General features: G+C 57.1%; 1 protein-coding gene across 1 annotated transcript in view; it reads right to left on the minus strand.

Annotated features, from left to right (window-relative positions):
- The window catches only part of AGBL1 (AGBL carboxypeptidase 1), a 599,820-nt gene that overhangs the window by 530,440 nt on the left and 48,377 nt on the right, over nt 1-21,003 (minus strand). Inside the window, exon 6 of the mRNA XM_062204897.1 lies at nt 5,743-5,780. Within this exon, the coding sequence (XP_062060881.1) occupies nt 5,743-5,780 (38 nt within the window). The remainder of the gene's footprint in view (nt 1-5,742; nt 5,781-21,003) is intronic.

Below are 21,003 nucleotides of genomic sequence, written 5' to 3' on the forward strand. Positions count from 1 at the left end.
CGCATGGTCCTGACCACCGGGCAGTGCCAAAGCCCCGGAGGAGACAACAGGTGTGGGGCCATCCCGCACAGCTGTGAGACGCCGGCTCCGTGTCCCCAGCACCACCACAGCCGTGTCCAGTGGGAACCCGCTGAGCCCTGGCCCTCTGGTCTGGGGAGACGGCTGCCGCTCGCCCTCTCCACCCCCAGAAAGCTCGTGGACAAGGACGCGAGCGCCAACTCTGGGTACCAAAGGTTTCTGGAATGCACGCTTAGTTTATGACGCGCAGTTTTCCATGAACGCCTAAAGGTGAGATCGGCCACGCCTCCAAGCCTCGGGAGAAACGGCCGGGTCCAGATTCATTCCAAACCACAACCTTGGCTCTGCCCGCGCCCCGTGAGGCCCCTTCCAGAGCCTTCCAGAGCCTTCCAGAGCCCGCGGCCAGTGCCTGCGGCCCTCGGGGCTGGGCCGGCACGAGCGGCCACCTCGGGCTCTGCTCCCCGGGGCGGGACCCCCGACGTCCAGAGAGCACGGGGAGCCCCGGGCAAAGGGCAGGCGGCCCCGGGCCGTGCGGGGCGGGAGCCCGGGTCCCGGGAACAACAGGCTGTGCGGGGCGGGAGCCGGGGGCGGGCCGTGCGGGAGGCGGGGGGCACTGCTGGGCAGGAGCCGGGGCCGTGCGGGGCGGCCGGGCTCAGGGCGCCGGGGCCGGGAGGCGAGCACGGATCATCCCGGCCCCGCTCACCTGGCCCGTCCCCGCCTCCCGCCCCGCGTCACGGCTCATTTCCTTCAAGACATGCACGCTGCTGGCGCTGGGAACCACAGCGAGTGTGGAACAGCAAAGATGGCCAAAATTAGATTAAAATAACCTCCCGATAAACAGATGACTCACCCCGCGTCCACACCGGCCGCCGCGGCGGAAACCTGGAGACACAGCGCCACCACGCGGCGGCGGCGGGAACGGCGGCCCGTGGCGCGGGGCCGGGCAGCGGGGGGACCCGGGTCCCGAAGGCACCTGCCGCGGGGACTAGACTTTGGGGTCAGAGTTCCCTGTGCCCGCCCCCTCCTCTCTGCCGGCCTCACTGGTGAGGCTGCCCGGCTCACCTCACTCCGGACACCTGACTCCCCCCAGATGCCTGTGCAGACCTAGTAAGACTTCCATCCTGTGCAGACCTAGTAAGACTTCCATCCTCCCAAAATGATGCTCCTACCTCCTGGGAAGAGCTGCCTGAGCTCCCTGCTGGCAGCTCCTCTCCCAGCCTCCCTCAGGGTCCCGGACCTGGGGCCTCCAGCAGCGCTGGGCATCACCCAGCCTTCCACCTGTGAACCGGCCTCACATGCCCCGCCCCCCAAGGCGGAACACGCGGGCTGTGTTTGACACCTAAGAACTGGACAAGCGGGAGACGTCTGTGTCATCCCTTCAGACCGACAGCGCTGACGGATGGAGCTGGCCAAGCTGTGCCGGGCAGCGTGGATCCCGGCGGCAGAGGTGGGCCCGGCGAGGCTGCGGGAAGCAGAGCTTCGGGGATCAGCCATCACCTCGTGCCCCCCAGGAGTCACGGTGCAGAAGACAGCAAGGCGTCACCACGGCGAGGGTCCTCCTTGCCGCCCAGGAGTGGGACGGCCACTTCACCACGGCAGCCTAAGCCAGGGCCTGCAGCCTTCTCAGTGGACACTAGGGCGTGGGCAGCTGCCCCGGGGAGCCTGTGGGCCTCTCCCCGGAACACACACAGATGCATGCGATCTGTTGATCCCAGGAAAACACGCACACAGACAAATGTGCAAAACACGCGTGATCTGTGGATCACAGCATGGCTCTGTCTGCGGAGCTGCAGGACAGAGTCCTAGGAAGAGGCTGGGCAGGGACCCACGGCTGGCATGGGGGCTGGGTGGGGTCAGAGACCAGAGGGGGGGCCTGTGCGGGCTGAGCGAGTGTAGCACAGGTGGCGCTGGTCCCCTGGGTCCAGTGTGTGGTCGGGAGACCAAGGGAGCCAGGGTGCTGGCCGCCTGGAGACACCAGTCGCCGTTCTGAGGACTCCATGCCGTCTCCCTTGACGTTGTACATGCCCTGGCATCTCTGCATTGCCCACTGTGGGGCCAGTGGACAACCAGCAGCCAGGGGCAAGGCCGTGAGGTGCTGAGAAGGCGCTCCCCTGTGTCCCTGTGCACCTGCCAGACACAGCATTGACCTGGAGCCCTCGGAAGTGTCTTCTTCCTGCCAGACCTCCCATTAGCTCGCTCCTGCCTGCCTGCCTCCCTCCCTGCCTTGCTACCTGGCCTCCCTCCTGCCAGCACCCTCCCCCAGCCCAGACTCCTGTAAGCACCAGTTCCTAAGCCACAGACCAACCACCCACACCTCCCGGAGGTTTAGGGCCGGCCCCAGAGGGCGTTTTCTCCTTGTAGGAACTTGACCTTTAAATCTGAGCGGCAAGGGCAACACCGAGCTGCCACTGGGGGACTCATCCTGGAGCCGGCACCAAGCAGGCACAGTCCCGTCGTACCTCACCCAGAGCCACTTCCGGGGCTGCGAGTTTGCAACACGTGTTTATGCCTGATGCTTGTGAAGGGAAGCCATGCTGCGCGAATGGACAGAGACGGAGACGGAGGAGGGCGAGAGTGGACAGAGACAGGATGAGAGCGGACAGACACAGAGACAGAGACGGGAAGCAAAGACGGAGCGGGGCAGGTGGCAGGGACAGGACAGTGGACCGTAGGCTCCTTAGGTGGACGAAGGAAGGGGCCTGCCAGAAGTCACCATTCCTCAGTCACAGCTCTGTGACGTCCTGGTAGAGAAAAGCTAAGCATTTGGGCTAAGATCAAGCAGAAGAATGTAGGGTGGGATCTTCCCCAGTTTGGGTGGAAAGAAGGGAGACTCACAGGGCAGGCCTGGGATTTGGGTTGGAGCCCCGAGCCTGCAGAGGTAGAGGCCGAACCCGTGAATGAGCATGTTTGTTACGGTGCGGGGTGCCCCACCGCCGAGACCGCTGGGAAGAGGCCGAGGACGCCCCAGCTCACTGGGCAGGCCACTGCCCAGGCAGGAAGGAGGGCCAGGATGCCCCCAGGCCATCCCTGGGCCCCTGCCAGCCTCCAACCCCACACGTCGCCCCACGCAGGGGCTGTGGGAGAGACAGCTGAGCCTGCCTGCCACCCCGTGCCCTCTGTTCTGTCTGCTGCCCGGCCGAGCCTCCCAGACTCCCCCACTCTGCTTTCCTGTTCCCCCTGGGGACAGCGCCCAGCCAGCCGCCGAGGACCTCGGATGCCCAACCCAGTCCAGTGTTTGCTGTCCCGGGAACACTGACTGCCCCGAGGCAGTAAATATTTTGTTCTGGCTTCACTTAGACCAGGAATGCTCTCCTTTTGTGGTACAAGCGTGGCCGACAAGCGAGGGTCAAGGCCAGGGTAACCACCAGCTGAAAGGAGCGAGGCTCTAGGGGCTAAGAAGCCAGAGAAACATTCCGCGAACCAGTGCCAGCTGGCGAGGTTTTAGGCTGCACACAGAAACTGACTCCCTGCACCCTGGGAGCCACACCAACACACAGGCCAGGCCCGGTCTTAACCGTGCAGGACCAGGCATGGCCCACAGCCACAGGAGAACTGCGGGCCACACACACCCTGCAGCAGCCCCGGCCGCACGGCCACGGCACCTTCCACACTCGGACCCTCATGCCATGGAGTTCTTGGCTCAGGCTGGTAGAACACAGGGGCGACTGCCTGGCCTGAACCCCAAGTCTGTGAGTCTCCACTGTCTAAATGCAGCTCTTTGCTGCACAGCCCGGCTGTGACCTCAGAATCCTCCTGTCCCCTGTGACGGCACCTGGGCGACCTCCTGGGAGTCCCCCAGAACCTGTTCCCCCACAAGCAGTCAGTGCGTGTTCACCTACCCCCGCCCCAGGAGCCAGGAATTTAAGATCAAGTTTGGGGGCTGGCTTTATCACTACACCACCTGCAGTGCTGGCATCCCATATGGGCGCTAGTTCGAGTCCCAGCTGCTCCACTTCTGATCCAGCTCTCTGCTATGGCCTGGGAAAGCAGCAGAAGATGGTCCAAGTCCTTGGCCCCTCCACCCACATGGGAGACCCGAAGGAAGCTCCTGGCTCCTGGCTCCTGGCTTCGGATCAGCCTAGGTCTGGCCATTGTGGCCACCTGGGGAGTGAACCAGGGATGGAAGACCTCTCTCTCTCTTTCCCTCTGCCTCTCTTTCTCTCTGTGTGTAACTCTGATTTTCAAATAAATAAATAAATCCAGCTGTTGTGGCCATTTGGGGAGTGAACCAGCGAATGGAAGGCCTCTCTCTCTCTCTCTCTCTCTCTCTCTGCCTCTGCCTCTCTGTAACTCTGACTTTCAAGTAAATAAAATCTTTTAAAAATAAAAAAGACCAAGTTTACAAGAAAGACATTGCTGTGAAATGCCGATCAAGGCACAAGGGGATGGGGGCCTTGGAAGCTTTCAGTGGGCTCCAGCCTGTGGATGGCAGTTTTGACCTCTTGGAGGGTGAGCATTTGTGTGCTATGCCAGGGGTAATGATGCTGGCCTTGGGTGGGTGTGGCTAAGTGTGCTGCTGTTTATGTATCATACCCTAGCAACAAGGAATTCTCCAAACTCCAGGGGCCCAGGAGCGAGAAGCCCAGAGGACACTGCGGTGCAAACCGAGTGAGAAGTGGAGGCCTCCCACCCGACTCTTCCGTTACGAGTGGTGGCCTCAGGCCCAGCACCCACTGGGACACTGAAGCCTGTCCATGGCCCCGTGAGACTGTCAGCGCTCCCCGACATGCCGCATCGAACGCCAGCTGTCCCAACTGAGTGGCAGCCAGCAGGCAAACAGGGAGAAGCCAGTTCAGTCCCAGAAGGACCGGTCTGCTCCCCTCGGCCCCTGCTCTCCGCCCTCACGGCACCAGCACATGGATCCGGCCGGTTCCATGAAGCAGGTGAATCCAGGTTTCTTTGAGTCCTTGGGTCTGTCACAGGCAGCACCGTGTGACCACTCCCTCTCTGGGCTCATGGTTGACAGAGATGTATGGTTGGCAGGGGATGTTTCTAATTTTATTTATTTATTTATTTGTGAGTTTCATTAAAGCTCACCTACTACCCACAGGCCTCAGGCTCCCCATAGAGAAACAGAAATCACAATTGAAGCAGCTGGTTTCCAAGGCACCAAATTAAAACAAATGAAGAAATGTTTTTCTTCAAAAAATAAAAATATCAAGCTACGACTTCCTCGCTCCCAAGTGCGTCGTGCCTTCTATTACATTGCACACTCGAAATTGACTCTCAACCTATTTAGGCCATGGCTGCCGGGCAAAAGGAAGTTCGCAAATTATTCAGACCCCCAGAGCCACACTCCTGCAATCATGCCAGCAATAGAGAAGAGCCCCCTGTTTAATGGAACTTTGCTACCAGCACCCTGGCTGCCCAAGCCACGCCAACACTGCAGCTGCCCAGAACACAGACCCCAGTGCCGGGATCCGCGTCCCCACGGGAGCCCGACCTTGCTCTCAGCAGTCTGTGAGCCTGCTGGCCCTGCTGAAGGGGCTGGAGTGTGGCCCCTGGCCGCACTGGACCGTCCCCCACCCGAGGCCAGCTGTCTGGACAGCACTGGCACGGCACATCCACGGATGGCCCTGCTCTCTGCAGTCCTGTACCAGGAACACCAGTCATGGTCTCCATCTCACCCCCCCGTGCCCAGGACCTGGTCTGCGTGGCCTCACGGTCGACAGTGAGGGTCCCTTAACTAGAAACAAAGAACCAGTTGTCTGCAGCGGTACTTACTGGATCTCAGCAGCATGGCCAGGACTTCCGTGGCTACCCTGGGGAGAGAGGAGAGGGGAAGTCAGTACACAGGGGGCGCCCTGTCAGCCCCATGCCCCCATCCGTGTGTTCCTGGTGCCCCCTTGAAGCCCTTACTACCAGGCCTCCCACTGACCATGAGCTGACCGGTGAATGAGCACAGACACAGAAATCACATCAAACAGGCGTCCACTCAGCCCTCAGAGGGACGCCTCTGTCCCTGCTGCCCACACCGGCTGGAGCTCTGCTGTGTGCCTGGGAGGTGTGGGGGCCCCAGGGCGGGTGGGGAGGGGAAGGGGTGTAGTGGGTTCTGCTGTGGCCATGGGAACACCACGAGGGAGGCTGTGTCCCTCGGCTGGGAGACGGTCATGTCAGCTGTTTGCCTCCAAGTGCCCATCTGGGCCTCTCTCTGCCGCTCTGCAGCCTCCCCAGCTGCTGTCCCGAGAATCTTCCCTCCCCAGCCCTGCCTGGCCTTGGCCTGGCCCGTGAGAAACGGCGCTCTCGGAAATACAGGATCTGATGTGGGGGGGAGAGCCAGCCACGCAGAGGAAACAGCGGAGAGGATGAGGACGAACTGAAAACAAACGCAGCCCCGAGACTCCACTGCTTCCTGGGGCCTACGAAGGCATCTCCCAGCCGCCAAGGCCTGGCCCTGCAGCCCCAGGCAGTCCTGGAGCCCGGGAGAGGCCAGCTCCAGCCCACGTCCACGCCCACGCCCGAGTCACCGCCTGCTCCTCTACCTGACCTCCGGCTGCCCCAGCGCCACCCTGGCTAACCCAGGGAGATCGGCCGGGGCAGTGGACGTCAGGAGCAGCACTGGGTGCTGGGGGAAGCCCGGGTGTCCAGGACACCCAGGGAGATCGGCCGGGGCAGTGGACATCAGGAACAGCACTGGGTGCTGGGGGAAGCCCAGGTGTCCAGGACACCCAGGGAGATCGGCCAGGGCAGTGGTCATGAGGAGCAGCACTGGGTGCTGGGGGAAGCCCGGTGTCCAGGACACCCAGGGAGATCGGCCGGGGCAGTGGACGTCAGGAACAGCACTGGGTGCTGGGGGAAGCCCAGGTGTCCAGGACACCCAGGGAGATCGGCCGGGGCAGTGGACGTCAGGAACAGCACTGGGTGCTGGGGGAAGCCCGGTGTCCAGGACACCCAGGGCTGCAGCCGCCGGGACTGGCCTCGGCTAGGCAAGAGGGAAATGGCTGTTTGGGGTAATGCAGGCGGCTGAAGTAACTTCCTGTGTGGAGTGGGCTGAGAAGAACCTGAAATGGGGGAGAGTGGGGCCAGCCCAGGCCGGCCAGGTCTGCATGGGCTCTGATGGGGGAGGGGCACTTTGGTTCCGGGGAGCACACAGACTTCAGCGTTTCAGGAGGCCAGGCCGCAGAAGGTCAGGCGGGAGCTGGGTGGAGGGAGCACGGGCCGTCCCCCTAGAGACTGGGCCCCTGAGCAGCTGCTCCCATTTCCCGGGAGCAGGTGCAGGCCCTCAGCCCCCAGAGCGGCCGCTCTGAGGCTACTGGTGCACACGCCAGGGCTGGGCGCCCCTGGCGGAGGGGACAACACAGGGGCTGCCTGACCCTCGGCATGAGCACAAGTGGACGCTCAGATCTGACCGGAAAGCACAAACAGCACAGAAACAAGAAACAAATCTGACTCCGACACCACGTGGCAGGCAGCAGCCGGGCAGTGCCGCGTGACCCGGAGCGATGCGGCTGATTCCTGGGGAGCCGGGCACGGCGGAGGGGCCACAGGGAGGGCAGCAACGGACCGCGCAGGCGAGGACAGTGCAAGGCTTCAGGCCGACGCCCGCTATTCCAAGTGCTCGAATTCAGCTCCAGTCGCCAGGGTGATGCGACCGCGAGGGCAGGGCAGAGGACAGCAAGGACAGCAGGACCTGCAGAACGGTGAGCTCAGAGGGCGATGGAAGCGCGGCTCTGGGGATGGCTGGGAACCCCGGGCTGGGTGCACGGAGGACAGGAAGCCACCGTCAGCCCGAGGAGGGGCGCGGCGTCTTGGGAGAGAACACTCGTTTTGCTTCCAGAGAGGCTACATTCAAGACGACGGGGAGACAGGACGCGGGCTGCTCAGAATTCTGAGCGAGGTAGGGTGTGCGTTACAGACTCACACAGCCAGGGTGGTTGTAGCCACGGGAGCAGGTGGCGTGGGTGAGGAAATGCAACCAGACAGCACAGAGGACCAGCCGGAGGAAGGGAGCCCCCACAGGAGGCAGGGGAGCAGGGGCCGCCTGGGGTGCTCGATTTCAAAGTAAAAGTCCCTGGACTGCCCCGGCACCGTGTTTCACAAACTGCAGATGGTGGGTTATAAAATTAATTTTGAACTCTGCCTCTCAGCTAAACAAATAAATCTTTAAAAACTAAAATCAATTGTGTAAGCATTGACTACACTTTTAAATAAAAGAGGAGAAATCAGAGCAGAATCCAAGAGAGCCGAGCAGCGATCTGAGAAGCCTTGGCCTTGTGGCCTTGGGTGCCAGGTTTGCTTGATCTCTTGGGATCTCGTAGGCTCCTTGTCCGTAACATCTAGAACTGATGGGCTGGGGCAAAGGGTGAGGCAAACAGAAATTAAATTAAGAGCCTCCCACATTCCCAGAGGAGCACCGACTGGAATGGCGGCATGCGTTAAGGGCGGTGGAACAAATACGGGGTGGGGGGATGCAGGCTCATTCCTGCCCCTGTGCCTGTGGCCAGGAGACCCCTGGAGAAAAACAGGTTCCTACCCCAGGGAGCCTGAAGCAACAGGGACCAAGCTATCTCTGGAAGTCACGTGGGCAGTGAGCCACCTGCACCAACATGAGCTATGGTGTCACCAGGCCACACACTGCCACACGTGTGGCTGCTTGCACGGGCCTCACTCCACCTGTTTGTGCAGTGGGAATCCCACGCTCGGGTCGGCCACAGCTGGGGCTCTCGCAAGGCTGTGTGCAGGCGTCAGCCGGGCTCAGCCTTCACGCGCAGCTTCTCAGCCCGAGGGGGTCCTTGGCAGGATGGACTTCCTCGTGGCCGCAGGGCTGACGACCCTGCCCGCCCCTGCCCACACCTGGAGGAGGATGCTACACGGAGGCTTGGACGCCAGGAGACTGGGATCCTGGGCTCCACCGTAGAGTCCCCCCACCACCCAAAGCCGCCCGGAAACAGCGACAGGGTACCAGGATCCTCACACCCTCGCAGCCAGGAACCGACCCTCCTCGCTCTCCCCCTGCCAGAGCGAAACCACGCCTTCTCCAGCCCCGGGCGTGCGTCCTTCCTGGTCCTGACCAGCTGGGCATCAGCACACGCTCAAACGACCCCTGGGGAACTCCTCCCGAGCCCCTCCAGGTCATCCACAGAAGGCTGCGACTGCTCACGGGGAAATGTAATTTCTGGAGCTATTGGCCCTTGTTCCAAATTTGCATTTTAATTTTCTATATAATAAGTGTATATTAGCTACATGAGAATTTTAGGTAAGTTGAAAAATATAGTTACAGAAAACAAATAGAATAAATTAAAACCAGCCAGCCGTCTCTCAGCTAGCCTCTGCCGTAGCCTCCTAACTAACCCACCTGTCTGCGACTGTCATGGTCACGGGCAAGGCCGTCTTCTGGCCCCAGGGACACCCTCGCGGTGCTGCCTGGTCCTTCTCACTCGGGGAGGAAAGTCCAAAGCTGAGGCCTGGACCGGGAGGCCCCACCAAGCAGAGCAGCTGCCCGCCTGCCCACTCGCCTCTGTGCCCCTGCCCCGTCTGTCACATCACTGGTCCTCGTCCTCTGTCCCTGTGGGAGAGGCAACCCCAAATGTCTGGGGCCTCCCCCCCCTTTCCCTGCAGCTCACACCCCCTCCCATCCTGATCCTGGCCCTGGACGGGTCAGCCATCCTTCCCCCTTCCTGGCCGCCCCGCTCACCAGTGTGTGGGGTTGTTTTGTCTGTGGCTGCCTTCTTCAGGCCGTAAGGTCTACAATTTAGGAGACGTATTTTGTTTTGTGCTATTCCGCCCTCACCACACAACAGTATTTGAACATAGAGCACCATCAAATATTTACTGAGCCTCTTCCAAAGCTGGGTGCTGGTCGAAGAGCTTTGTATGTGCCGTCCGCTCACTCTACAAATACGTATTGAGCACGGGGTGCATGACAGGATAAGCTGAAAGATCCTTGGGCTCGAACAGCTTCTATTCTCAGGGCTCAGGGTGAGTCGTTAGTAGGTAAGAGTAGCTGCAGGAAGTACAGATGACTGTAAAAATGTGACAGATGCCGTGGACAGAAGAAAAAGCCAGCCAGGGTGATGAGATCAGCGGCACAGGGACCAGTGGGTGCGGAGGCCTCCTCGAGACGGCCGCGGCCAGACCAAAGTTGGAAGGGGGAGGTCGCCACACCAACGCCAGGAGGAAGCATGTGCCGCTCGGAGGGCACAGCCTGGGGACACTCTCGGGTGACAGTGGGCCTGGTCTGACCAGAGACAGAGTGGGGCAGAGCCGAGGGGCAGCGCTGAGGGGCAGCGCTCCACAGGGCCTGGGAGCAGAGGCAGGCCTGCACGTCAGCAAGCACAGGACTCACTCCAGGGTCTAACCTGTTTCAGGATTTCTCCCACTCTCTACTTAAAAATAAATAATAGAGACCCCTGCTACCGGGAAGACAGGAGGAGAAGCCCGAGCCAGCGGAGCAAGCAGAAGACAGCAACAGACAAGAGGGAGCCACACAGTGACCAGCCCGGGGATGACCAGGAACGCAGGGCTGGTTTCCCTCCTGGGAGTCAACAGCATGCCTCCACGCTGTAGAGCAAAGCCTTGAAGACCACAGGACCTTTGAGAAAATCCATCGCCCTTGCACTAAGATGCCACTCAATAAACGAGAGCAAAGGGGGACTTTCCCAAGCTGATAAGGAAGCTACCAAAAACCAAACTAATGCCATACTTGGAGACGAAGGACTGGATGCTTGTCCCCTAAGTCAGGAACAAGAGAGGACTGTCTACTCTACCCGTTTGACATCGTACTACAGGTTCCAGCCAGGGCATTTAGGCATAAATACATAATAGACAGATGGTTGACAGAGCATAGATGGTAGTGTACATACAAACTGGAGAGGAAGTACAATTATAATTGCAGATGATATAATCTTTGATACAGAAAAGTTTCAAAATCCACTAAAAATGGCGCTGATAGTTAGCCTCACAGTGATTGTGCCAGTGGAGAGGCCCACACCCACATCAGAGAGCCTGAATCCAAGCCCCAGCCACAGCGCCTGACCTCAGCTTTCTGATAAAGCAGACTCTGGAAGGCGGCGCTGATGGCTCGAGTAACTGTGCCCCTGCCACCCATGTGGCGACTCGGACTGAGTTCCCAGTCCCCAGCTCCCAGCTTCCTCTGTACTGAAAAGCCACTGTGGGCATTTGAGGAGCGAACCACTGGCAAGAATAAATCTCTCTCTCTCTCTCTCTCTCTGCCTCCAAAATAAATAAATTTGAAAATGTTTTAAAGAGTCTACTAAAAAGTATTAGAACTAAAAGTTTTGCAATATGCCAATGATAAAAGATCAACATACAAACCAAGTGTAGTTTTTACACATTAGCAACAAATGATTCAAAATGAATGTTTTTTAAAAAATCCCATTTAGAGCTGGAGATAGGCTGTGTGGGGCAGCAAGCTTACGGCCCTTCCCGGAAGCCTCCAGAGCCACAGCCAGAGTCCACCTGCTGCTGCCCGGCCCCAGCAGAGCGCTGGCTGTCACGCCAGGCTCCCGTCCACCGCAAGCCCCACCCCTCGGTGCTCATCCTGAGGTTGTCTAGATCACACGATGAAGAAGTGCCTCTTCTACTTCAGTCTCTTCCTTCGCGTTTAGAAGTATTAGGCCGTCCCCTCCGCTGTGCCCTGAGGAGGTCACATAGGTGATGAATGAGGGAATGAGAGAGAGAAAAGGAACGTGAGGATCACGGGTTTCTGCTCAAAGAGAACGTAACACGAATTCACCCTCCCTGCTCCCTAAACCCCGTTAACCTCAGGGTAGAAGCACAAAAGCGGTGATTCCGTATCAGTGGGGGTAATGGAGAAGGTCATCAGCCGGCCAGCTATCTCAGCAGATCAGGGGAAGTTCACGGACACACGGGACAGGGACAGGGAGCCCGGGGCCAGAAAGAGCTGTGATGAGAGAGCGGAAGAGGCTCCAGGACAGGTGGGGGTCAGCCTGACCGTGAGAAGCCCAGCGAGGCTGTGGGTGGAAATCCCACCCGGCCCCGCCCTCATCGGCAACGCCGCGGTCTCGCCTTGCAGAGTGCACGGACGCCGTCTGAAGAACGTGAGCTCCTGCAGCTGATCCCACAGTATTTCCAGCTGCCTGCGGGAGGATGGCGTGCTGTAGCTGCCTTCAGAGGGTAAGCAGAACACTTCAGATTTGCTCACCCGACTCCTAAGTGCCCGCTCCCCCTAAGCTGGCAACAGCGGATCTCGGCCGTGCAGCACGTCTCAAAGCCCACACCAGGCGTGAGCTCCCCAGCCCCGCACCCCCGCCACACTCTGCGGCTTCGATTGCGGTCACTAAGCAGTAATTCGCACCCTGCTGCCGTCTCTGGCTCCTCCCGGGAACCTCCCAGCGCTCAGCACCAGGGCGCGTCACACCCAGAGTCCCCAGGGACGCGGCCTACATCAAAGCTTCCCACCACTGGCAGGTGTGTGAGGTCAGAGGGCGAAGCTTCCAATTTGGTGGATCGACTCTCTCAGGAAATAAGCGCGTCGCATCCTCACCACCTGCGGATCATACGGCGTCACGGCGTCACAGTGGACGGTGTGACCCTGTTGCCCGTGGAACCCACTGCCCACTTGCCAGGTGCAGGCCGGCAGCAAGCGCCTCACCCCCTGGTCCTTCCACAGCAGACCTGCGGCTGCCCCGCTGCGAAGACGCCCAGGGCTTAGGGAGCCGAACTCAACGTTCACAGCTCAGCATCTCTGGTGCCAAATATAGCACCTTGCCTTTCTCACCAGAAATCGATTAAGAAACCAAAAATAGAAGAATGGTGACACGGACCCTGCCTCCCGGGGCCTGACACAGGTGTGGTCTCTGGGGATCACGTTAACGGACTCCTACTGGCCTCCTTGGCTGCCCAGACCTACCGTCCTTGTGCGAGTCGCCTACGAGGGCCCTGAGAAGAGAAGGGGCCTCTAACCCTGACCCCTGCCCCTGCTGACGTGGCTTGTGTGATGGGCTCGGTACAGAAGCTCTGTGCAGGCCACTGTTGGCTACGCAAAGGATGCCCCAGACTCCCAGGGTGGCCCGGGAGCGGGACACGGCCTCTGTTTTGCAGACAGACAGCCTCAAGCCCTCGGCCACTGCTCTTCCTCTCCTCCCGCAGCCTCCAGGTTCCTATGGTGACAGCTGGCCTCTACCATGGGGAGAGTCAGACACCAGCTGCCACCTGCCAATCCCCGGTCAAAGCTACTCCGGTGAAGACAACACGGACGGTGTGCTGCGTAGGAAATGGCCTGGCACCGGCTGAGCCACGATGCCCTGTGACGACGTCGTGCCTGTGGGTGGGAAGCTTGTCAAGGCGTCTTCCTCTCAGAGTGGCCCCTACGTGGCACGGCTGCAGGATTGTGCTTGGGGGTCGGACCCCGAATAGAAGCCTGCAGTGCCGACAGTCCTGTGGTGTCTCTAATCCAAGCTGCCTTCCTGGATACAAGAACACAGGAAGCTCCCTCTGCCCACGGGGGAGAGGTGGGGGAGAGGGGCGGAGAAAGGAGCACCCTGCTATGGTACGGGAGGGCCCCATTGTCTCTCCTGGGTCCTGACCAATCCACAGGCTAATCCCAGGAGCCCTGGGGGTACAGATCCTGGATGCGCCTATAAATTAGTAAAACCATTGTCGCCGACTCGCGTGTGAGGGGGCATGGTAGCAGTGGCTATGCTGCTGTTAGATCATTGAATGAACACTCTGATAAACTTATGACTGCGCGCATTGGGAAAGACACTCTTTACACCACCACTCTATGCCGTGCGTTGCAGCACATGAAAGTGTTTAGACGGGAGTGTGAGTAAGGTGATTTCTTTTTCCAGTTTAAAAATCTGTGGTTCTTTGGGGCCGTACCATTATGGGAACAAATGGGGGGGGGGGGAATAGTGTCTTTTGCTCTAGAAAAATAACATCACGGACCTTACACGTGATGCAAAATAAGCGTTTTAAATAAGGACGCAGGGGAGCCCCTCGGCCTGCAGTAGCTGAGGTCTGTGACGACCGCTTCGGTCTCCGGGGACCGAGAGACGGCAGATGACAGAAACGAGCTACCGAAGACGAAGTGGACTGGGGAAAGATTCTTCCTTCTTGTAACTTCCCGGATCCAGGGGAAGAAACTCATTTACAACTTTCCAAGCCTCGGATCCATCAAGTTAATGGCCCTGGCTCTTTGTCTTTTCTGCCACGTATATGGGCTGTCCCTGGAAAAATCCCAGCCAGAAACGAGGCTTTAAAAACGAAGAAGTGAAAAATGTAAACGTTTTCATTTTTGAGGAATTAAATGGGCAAAGCTTCCAAAATGCCGCATCTGGGCCTTCAGACCCCTGAGTGGGGGTACATGGATGACAGTGAACCGCGTCGGCGGGGGCCTGCAGAGCCCCACTCTTGCTGTTGGAATCCAGTGCAGCCCCTGTCTCTGATAACACAGCGGTGCCTTGGCCTCTGCAGCTCGGCTGCGAGAATTCCCAGGCCCGTGAGAATCACCCGTGTTTATTTTAACAACCCCATTCATAGGATTAAATGGGTTTAAAGATTAAATGGCTTTACTAGGGTGGGTATCGCACATTTGCAGAGTGGTGTTGATAAATAAAATTAAGTTCAAATCATATAAATTACAAGAAGTCATTTTCCTTGTAAACACTGGGGACATTTTTAAACTTTTCCAGGGAGGCCAGGGTCTTTGGTGCTGCCAGCATCCTGCCTGCAGCTCCGTCAGTTGTGTTTACCCTTGTGGTGCACGTGGCTGGGAGGAGAGTCCATCCCAGATGGGAGAAGTCAGCATCGGGTGACGTCACAATGTCCCAACAGCGCAGGGTCACGGATGGCCCCTGGAGAGCGGGCAGCCCCACTCCTGTGCACAGGCCAGACAAAGACATCCCCACGTGGCTGCTAATGAGCGCTCCGCGTGCGCTGGGCCCATCCGGCCTGGTCCGATGTCCTGAGAGCCTCTTCCACGCCCACAGACACAGAACCTGGCGTTGCAGACTAGCAGGCCCAGCAATGTGCTCTGCTGACCGGGAGCCCCGGGAGGTTTTCTCCGCGTTCAGACGAGCGTGGGAACCACCCCACACGACACCCTCCCCAGTGGGGGTGGCCCAGGAAGCCACAACACACCTGCACCTCGTACCTGGGCAGAGCGGCTGGGGGGGGTGGGGGGGAGCTGTGCATTTTGGTGAGCAGAAACAGCTTGCAAAACAGAAAGTAAAATATCGAGCATGTGTCTCATTTTTACAAAAACTTTAAAAAAACAAAAACGAAGGGAAGGAAGAGGGGGATTGAGGGGGGGAGGGAGGGAAAATGTTTATCTTCTTAGAGCTGTTCTCTTTCTATCAGGCCCCAAACAAGAACTCTGTCTTTGTGTAACCCAGGGCGAGGACCACATGGCAGTTGTTGTATGTCCATGCAAAGCAACACACTTCACATACAACTTCTTCTCATTTCTCACACGCTGACGCGGCATAAGCCTTTTCCTGAAGGATGACAAGACTTCTTGCCACTGAAATCATTTAAGTCACCAAAGTTATCATAAATGATCTAACTTCTCAGAAATATGCAATGTAAATCTTTTTTCATTCATTTATTTACTAAAAAATTTAATTGATTCAAAAAATGTAAATATTTATAGCATGCCATGTGGTGTTTCGATACATGTGTATCTCGGACAGTGTTCACATGAGGGTAAGTTATCTGTCCGGTGAAAACATTCAAAATCCCTTTGTCCAGGTTCTTTGGAATACACAGTAGTGAGGATTATCTACAGTCACCTACCCCGCAGCTGAACACCAGGACTGACCTCGCCTATCCAGCTATCCCTAGAGCTCCTAGAACAAAACCACACTGACAACCAGCAGATCCTCCACAAAGCGCTCAGAACACACGTTAGAAAGGAGGACAGTGTAGTCAGAAAACGGAGCCGAACTGAACACCCACGTGCAGAAGAGTGGCCCTCATCTCTCTCCATGTGTGAAAATCAACTCAACACAGGTAACGACTTAAATACGAGACCTGAAACTGTGAAGCCATGAGAGACAAGATGGGGAAATCCTTCAGGACGTTGGAATGGGCAAGGATTTTGGGATAGGATCCCCAAAGCACAGGAAACAAAGACAAAAACAGACAAATAGGATTATGTCAAACTAAAAAGCCTCTGCCCAGCGGTGAGAGATGACCTGCGGCAGGAGGGAGACACCTGAGCAGGGGTTACTACACGGAGTTCGTAAGGAACTCAGACGACCAATAGCAAAGATAAATATGTGGCTCCTTTTAAAGACTTATGAGCATCACTCCCCGAGAAACTTACAACATATATGATTGTATTACAGAATCTGAGACATCCTGTGGTTTAAAAAAGGACCCGATTGTATTTGAATCAGAGCATCCCAAATTCATTTGATCATGGATTCCTTTTATTTTCTGTTTAGTGGACTTGCTAGCCTCAACAAAAGAGGAGACTGACGGATGGAAAGACGTCCCCAGGGCTTTCCCAGGATGAGCACAGACGCGGGTAGGGACAGAATAAACAGGGGGTGCCGGGGACGTCTACACTCTGGGGCGTCCAGCAGCAGGCGCGGCCACGCTGTCCTGCGGTTTGACCGTCGCCGCCGCCACCTTTGGCCCCAAGTCCGCCATGAAACCTGCTGTGTAGACATCTACCAGGGAACACTGGCGGTGGAGTGACGCCGACTTTCCCAGATTTGCAGTCAAATTTCACATTAGTCTGAGGCCTTGGGGTCCCAGAGAGCCAGATTTGTGGACCTTGGAGACTCTGCGATACAAACACGACGTACTAAGTTTCCTAGGCATCATTCTGATGGAGGAGTCGTGTTTGGGGGCATCGTTTCCTAAGCCAGGTGCACTGAACAATATCAAATGTGTGTTAAGTTTAGAACAGAGCGCCCAAAGCTCATGAGCAAGACGCCAGGGCTGGCTCAGCGGTGAGCAGTCACTCTCATGCATGTGTGCTACCCCGGGATGCCCACAGCAGGTTCGCCGCTCAGAGCTCCAGAACACCCGCCCACCTGCCCTTGCCAAGGCACCTGTGCCACCGGCTGCCCTCAGGAGGCTACCAGCGTTTGTAGGATGCTGTGATTGACATGTGTCTTCCCACTTACCTAGAAACTCCCTGGGGACAGAGAGCAATTCTGTTTATCCCCAGTGGCCCAGAACACTCAGCCTATGGTAAACTCTCATAAATGCACACACGAGTAAGTAAGGCATTTAAAAACCCCGTCGGTCACCGGAACAAGTGAGTCACTGGTGCTTAGCATCTATGCTTAAGGAATAAATTGATGCCCATCATAAAATAATGCCTGCAAGTCCAAGAGGAGACAAAGACTTTGCCCGGACCAGGCTCGGCAGAAGTCCTACATGACAGACTGTAGGATGTGGTCTGTCCTCATCCAGGGATCCTCGCATATGCTGAAAACCCACGTGTGCATGTCATCATTTTCGGCATCAAAATAAACTCGTCTTTCATTTCCATTTTTCATGAACTCTTCAAAGTCCTCTCATAGATGTCTTTTGCCTGAGACCTTGCGAGCTTGCTTCTTTGGTGCCTCGTTTGGTGGGGCTGGGACCAGGACTTGGTGACCACAAGGTGACTCCAACCTCTGGTAGATGGCAGGGCGGGTTCCATGTCTGTGTACAGCTGTGCCTTCTGTTCAAACCAGCTCCCCCGTGCAGGGCCAGGGATCCATCGCTCAGCCTCTTGTATGTCGGCACCACCAGCACTACCAAAGGTCAGTTGGTTGTAAAACTCCTTGGAGCTCTAGGTACTCAGGGGCTCAGACACAGAGAGCCCTGGTTTCCAGAAAGTTCTAGCTCTAAAACCATCGTCCCAGAGATCCGAAACTACACCAGGCTGAACACTCTTTGGGAGCAGAGGCTGCAGGAGATGCTGTGGTCTGGTAGGGCAAGTAGGGAGCAAAGGGCCCCGACTGCCGCCAGACAGGCCTCAGCCCGGGAGTGCATACCCCCCCTCTTCTGTGCAAAGGGCCAAGCGCGGACCAGACAGTTTGACAAACGAGTAGGATCACGGAGAGCGCTGAGGAGGAGGATGGAGGGAGTGGAACCGCTGATGTACGAGGAGAGAGGGTTTGGAAAATCTAATTAGGAGTCGGCCCGGCCAGACGGTGGGTCTGCCGAGAAAGTGCAGACGAAAGTGGGGGCGTGCGCCCAGAATCAGCCCCCGGGCAGGCTGAGGACAGAATGACTTGCAAGAGGACGTGAGTGGGAGTGGAAGGGATAGACACAACTCGGGGGAGGCGGGAGCAGTCCCAGGACCGCGTTCCCCCCGGGCTGCGCTCCACAGCGGGAGGGCCCAGGCTGCAGACGCCCGGCCGCTCAGGACTACAGGGCAGGCACCCTTCCCTCGCCTGGGTCTGGGAGAGGCCCTGGCGTCTCAGTCCCTGTGACTCAGGCAAAAGGCTCCTGTGTTTGTGAGAGGAGAATGGCCCCAGTGCCGCCTTCGAAATCTGGCGAAGGGAGCAACCTGCGCCAGGAAACCCTGAACACAACGCTGCAGGCGCCACGCGCTGCGCACGGCTCTCCTCCACGCCAAGAAACCCAGTTCCTTAGCCCGACGGCTGACCGCAGCTCCACACGGTCAGGGCTCTCCCTGGCCGAGTGAGCGCCGCACAGAGCCAGGCCCCACTGTGTGCCCGCACCCCTGCCTCCAGCACCCACATTTAGCACCGAGCGGGAGCCACTCGGAGAGCAGGGGTGGCCGCAGCCGCAGACTCGGGGTCAGGGGGCGATCGGTGGGCAGGGGCGACTCGGCTGGGCCACCACCTCCTAGCTCGGAGACTCGCAGAGTGGGCCTTAGTGCGTCCAGAGTCCAATCTGACGCAATGCAGAGTCCTTGACCCAAGAAAGCAGTCTCTCATTTCTATAATTGCATTCTTCCGCCTCCATGTTTGTGCTGTTGCTCCTTCAAGGCCATTAGCGTCTCGGCCAGCTCCTCTCTTGGGAGAAGAACGCCCTGGGATGGCTGAGCGGTAGGGACAGAAAATGCCCCATCTGGGTGATGTCTCTGACCGCACCCAGGACAGCGTTCCCGTCAGCCCTCAGCGCAGCCGCTGTCCACACGCGATGATTATTTTGGTGTTCATAAAGGTTTCTACATTTTCTAAAATACCATCTTAGGTTTTCCTAAGATTAAAAGACATTTTAACTAAAAAGTATGGGGAAAATTAAGTGTAAAACAGAACCTATTTTTGGAGTTTATCACGCCAGCTTCAGGCAGAGAGGTGACTGGAATGGATGGATGGCCAACAGATTGCCAAATGAGATTCCATACGTGTGTGTACAAATACATATACTCTTTCTTTTTCATAGTACCTGCATTTTTCCCCTAACAATGAATTTTCAGCTTTGTCCCACGCATTGTAAATGTTCTCCTAAAATATGATTATAATGACTGTGTAGCATCTGATGTTGTGTACACATCATTACGTATTTTATTAATGCCCTAGGATTTAATTTTTCTTTTATTTCTAATTGTTTATTATTGGGAACAATGTTACAAACTCTGATCATTTATTTTTTAAGATTTATTTATTTATTTGAACGACAGAGTTACAGAGACAGAGAGGGACAAGGAGAGATCTTCCATTCACTGGTTCACTCCCCACATAGCCACAATGACCAGGGCTGTGCCAGGCCAAATCCAGAAGCCTGGAGCTCCATGTGGAACTCCCACATGGGTGCAGGGGCCCAAGGACTTGGGCCATCTTCCGCTGCTTTCCCAGGTACATTAACAGGGAGCTGGGTCAGAAGTTGAGCAGCCAGGACATCAACAGGTGCCCCAATATGGGATATTGGTGTTCCAGACAGAGGCTGAACCCTCTGTGCCACAAAGCCAGCCCCTCTGATCATCTCTTTAAGAGGAGTTGGAAAAATGGAATTTCAGGGCTGATGTTGAGGTGTGGCGGGCAAGACCACTGCCTGTGACGCCAGCATCCCTTACGGGCGCCCATTCGAGTCCCGGCTGCTCCACTTTGGATCCCCCTTCCTCCTCATGTGCACCCTCGGAGGCAGCAAGGGATGACCCAGGTCCCTGGGCCCCCGCCAGCCACGTGGAGACCCGGACGGAGCTGCTGGCTCCTGGCGTTGGCCTCGGCAGCCCTGGCTATTGCGGGCACTTACAGGACGAGCCAGGGGAAGGATGACTTCTCTGTCCCTCTGCCTTTCAAATAAAATGAAAAATTCCTAGGCCAAGGGGATGGAGCGCCTGCATGGTCTTTGGTTCACATGGACTGGGGCAGTGTGTGAACAGACCTGCCTACGCTCCCCTCCCCAAACCTCAGCTCAGCATGCCTCAGACTGGCCGTGTGACAGACACGGTGTATGTCAGGCACATCCGTGTGTACCTGCATCATGGCCTTCATCTCTAGAGCAAACATTAAATTTATATTTTACTATATACTAAAGACATGTCAATATGTATAATACATTTGTATAAAGTATTTTGCATATAAAATTAGAATGATATCAACATGATTTATTATATAATTAAAAGGCCATATTTATAAATTCACAGTATTTACATTGTATTATAAGTAAAATAAATTACTTCTCCACGTTAGGTGATAATGGGCTGAGATTTCCCAACACAACACAAACTTTTAAAATAACCAAAAAAAGTTCAGGTCAGAGGCGCACAGGGACCTTTATGAGAGAGAACAGTTTCAGGCCCCTAAGGCGTGGGTGTAGACGGATGGGCTGCACCGGCCCTGGTAGGCACTGCTCACACAGAGTGACCCCGGCTCGGCTGCCCTGGGCACGCACGCCCGGCCTGCCGAGCCTGGGGCACAGGCGTCAGGAGGGCTGCGATGCCCCTTCTCCCAGCACTGGTTTCTAACTGGTCCCTTCCAGCAGCTGGGGACGAGGTCCACAGCCACCTGTCCACCTTGCTCAGGCTTAGCTGCCGCACAGGTGTGGCTCAGCCTCTCCAGGTGGGCCGAGCACCCCTGCCGTGACTCCCACTCGTGTCCTGAAACTCCAGCTCTCACCGAGGACTCTGCCAGGGCACAGCTG

This window comes from Lepus europaeus, chromosome 11, assembly GCF_033115175.1.
Source record: "Lepus europaeus isolate LE1 chromosome 11, mLepTim1.pri, whole genome shotgun sequence".
In the NCBI taxonomy this organism is placed as follows: domain Eukaryota; kingdom Metazoa; phylum Chordata; class Mammalia; order Lagomorpha; family Leporidae; genus Lepus; species Lepus europaeus.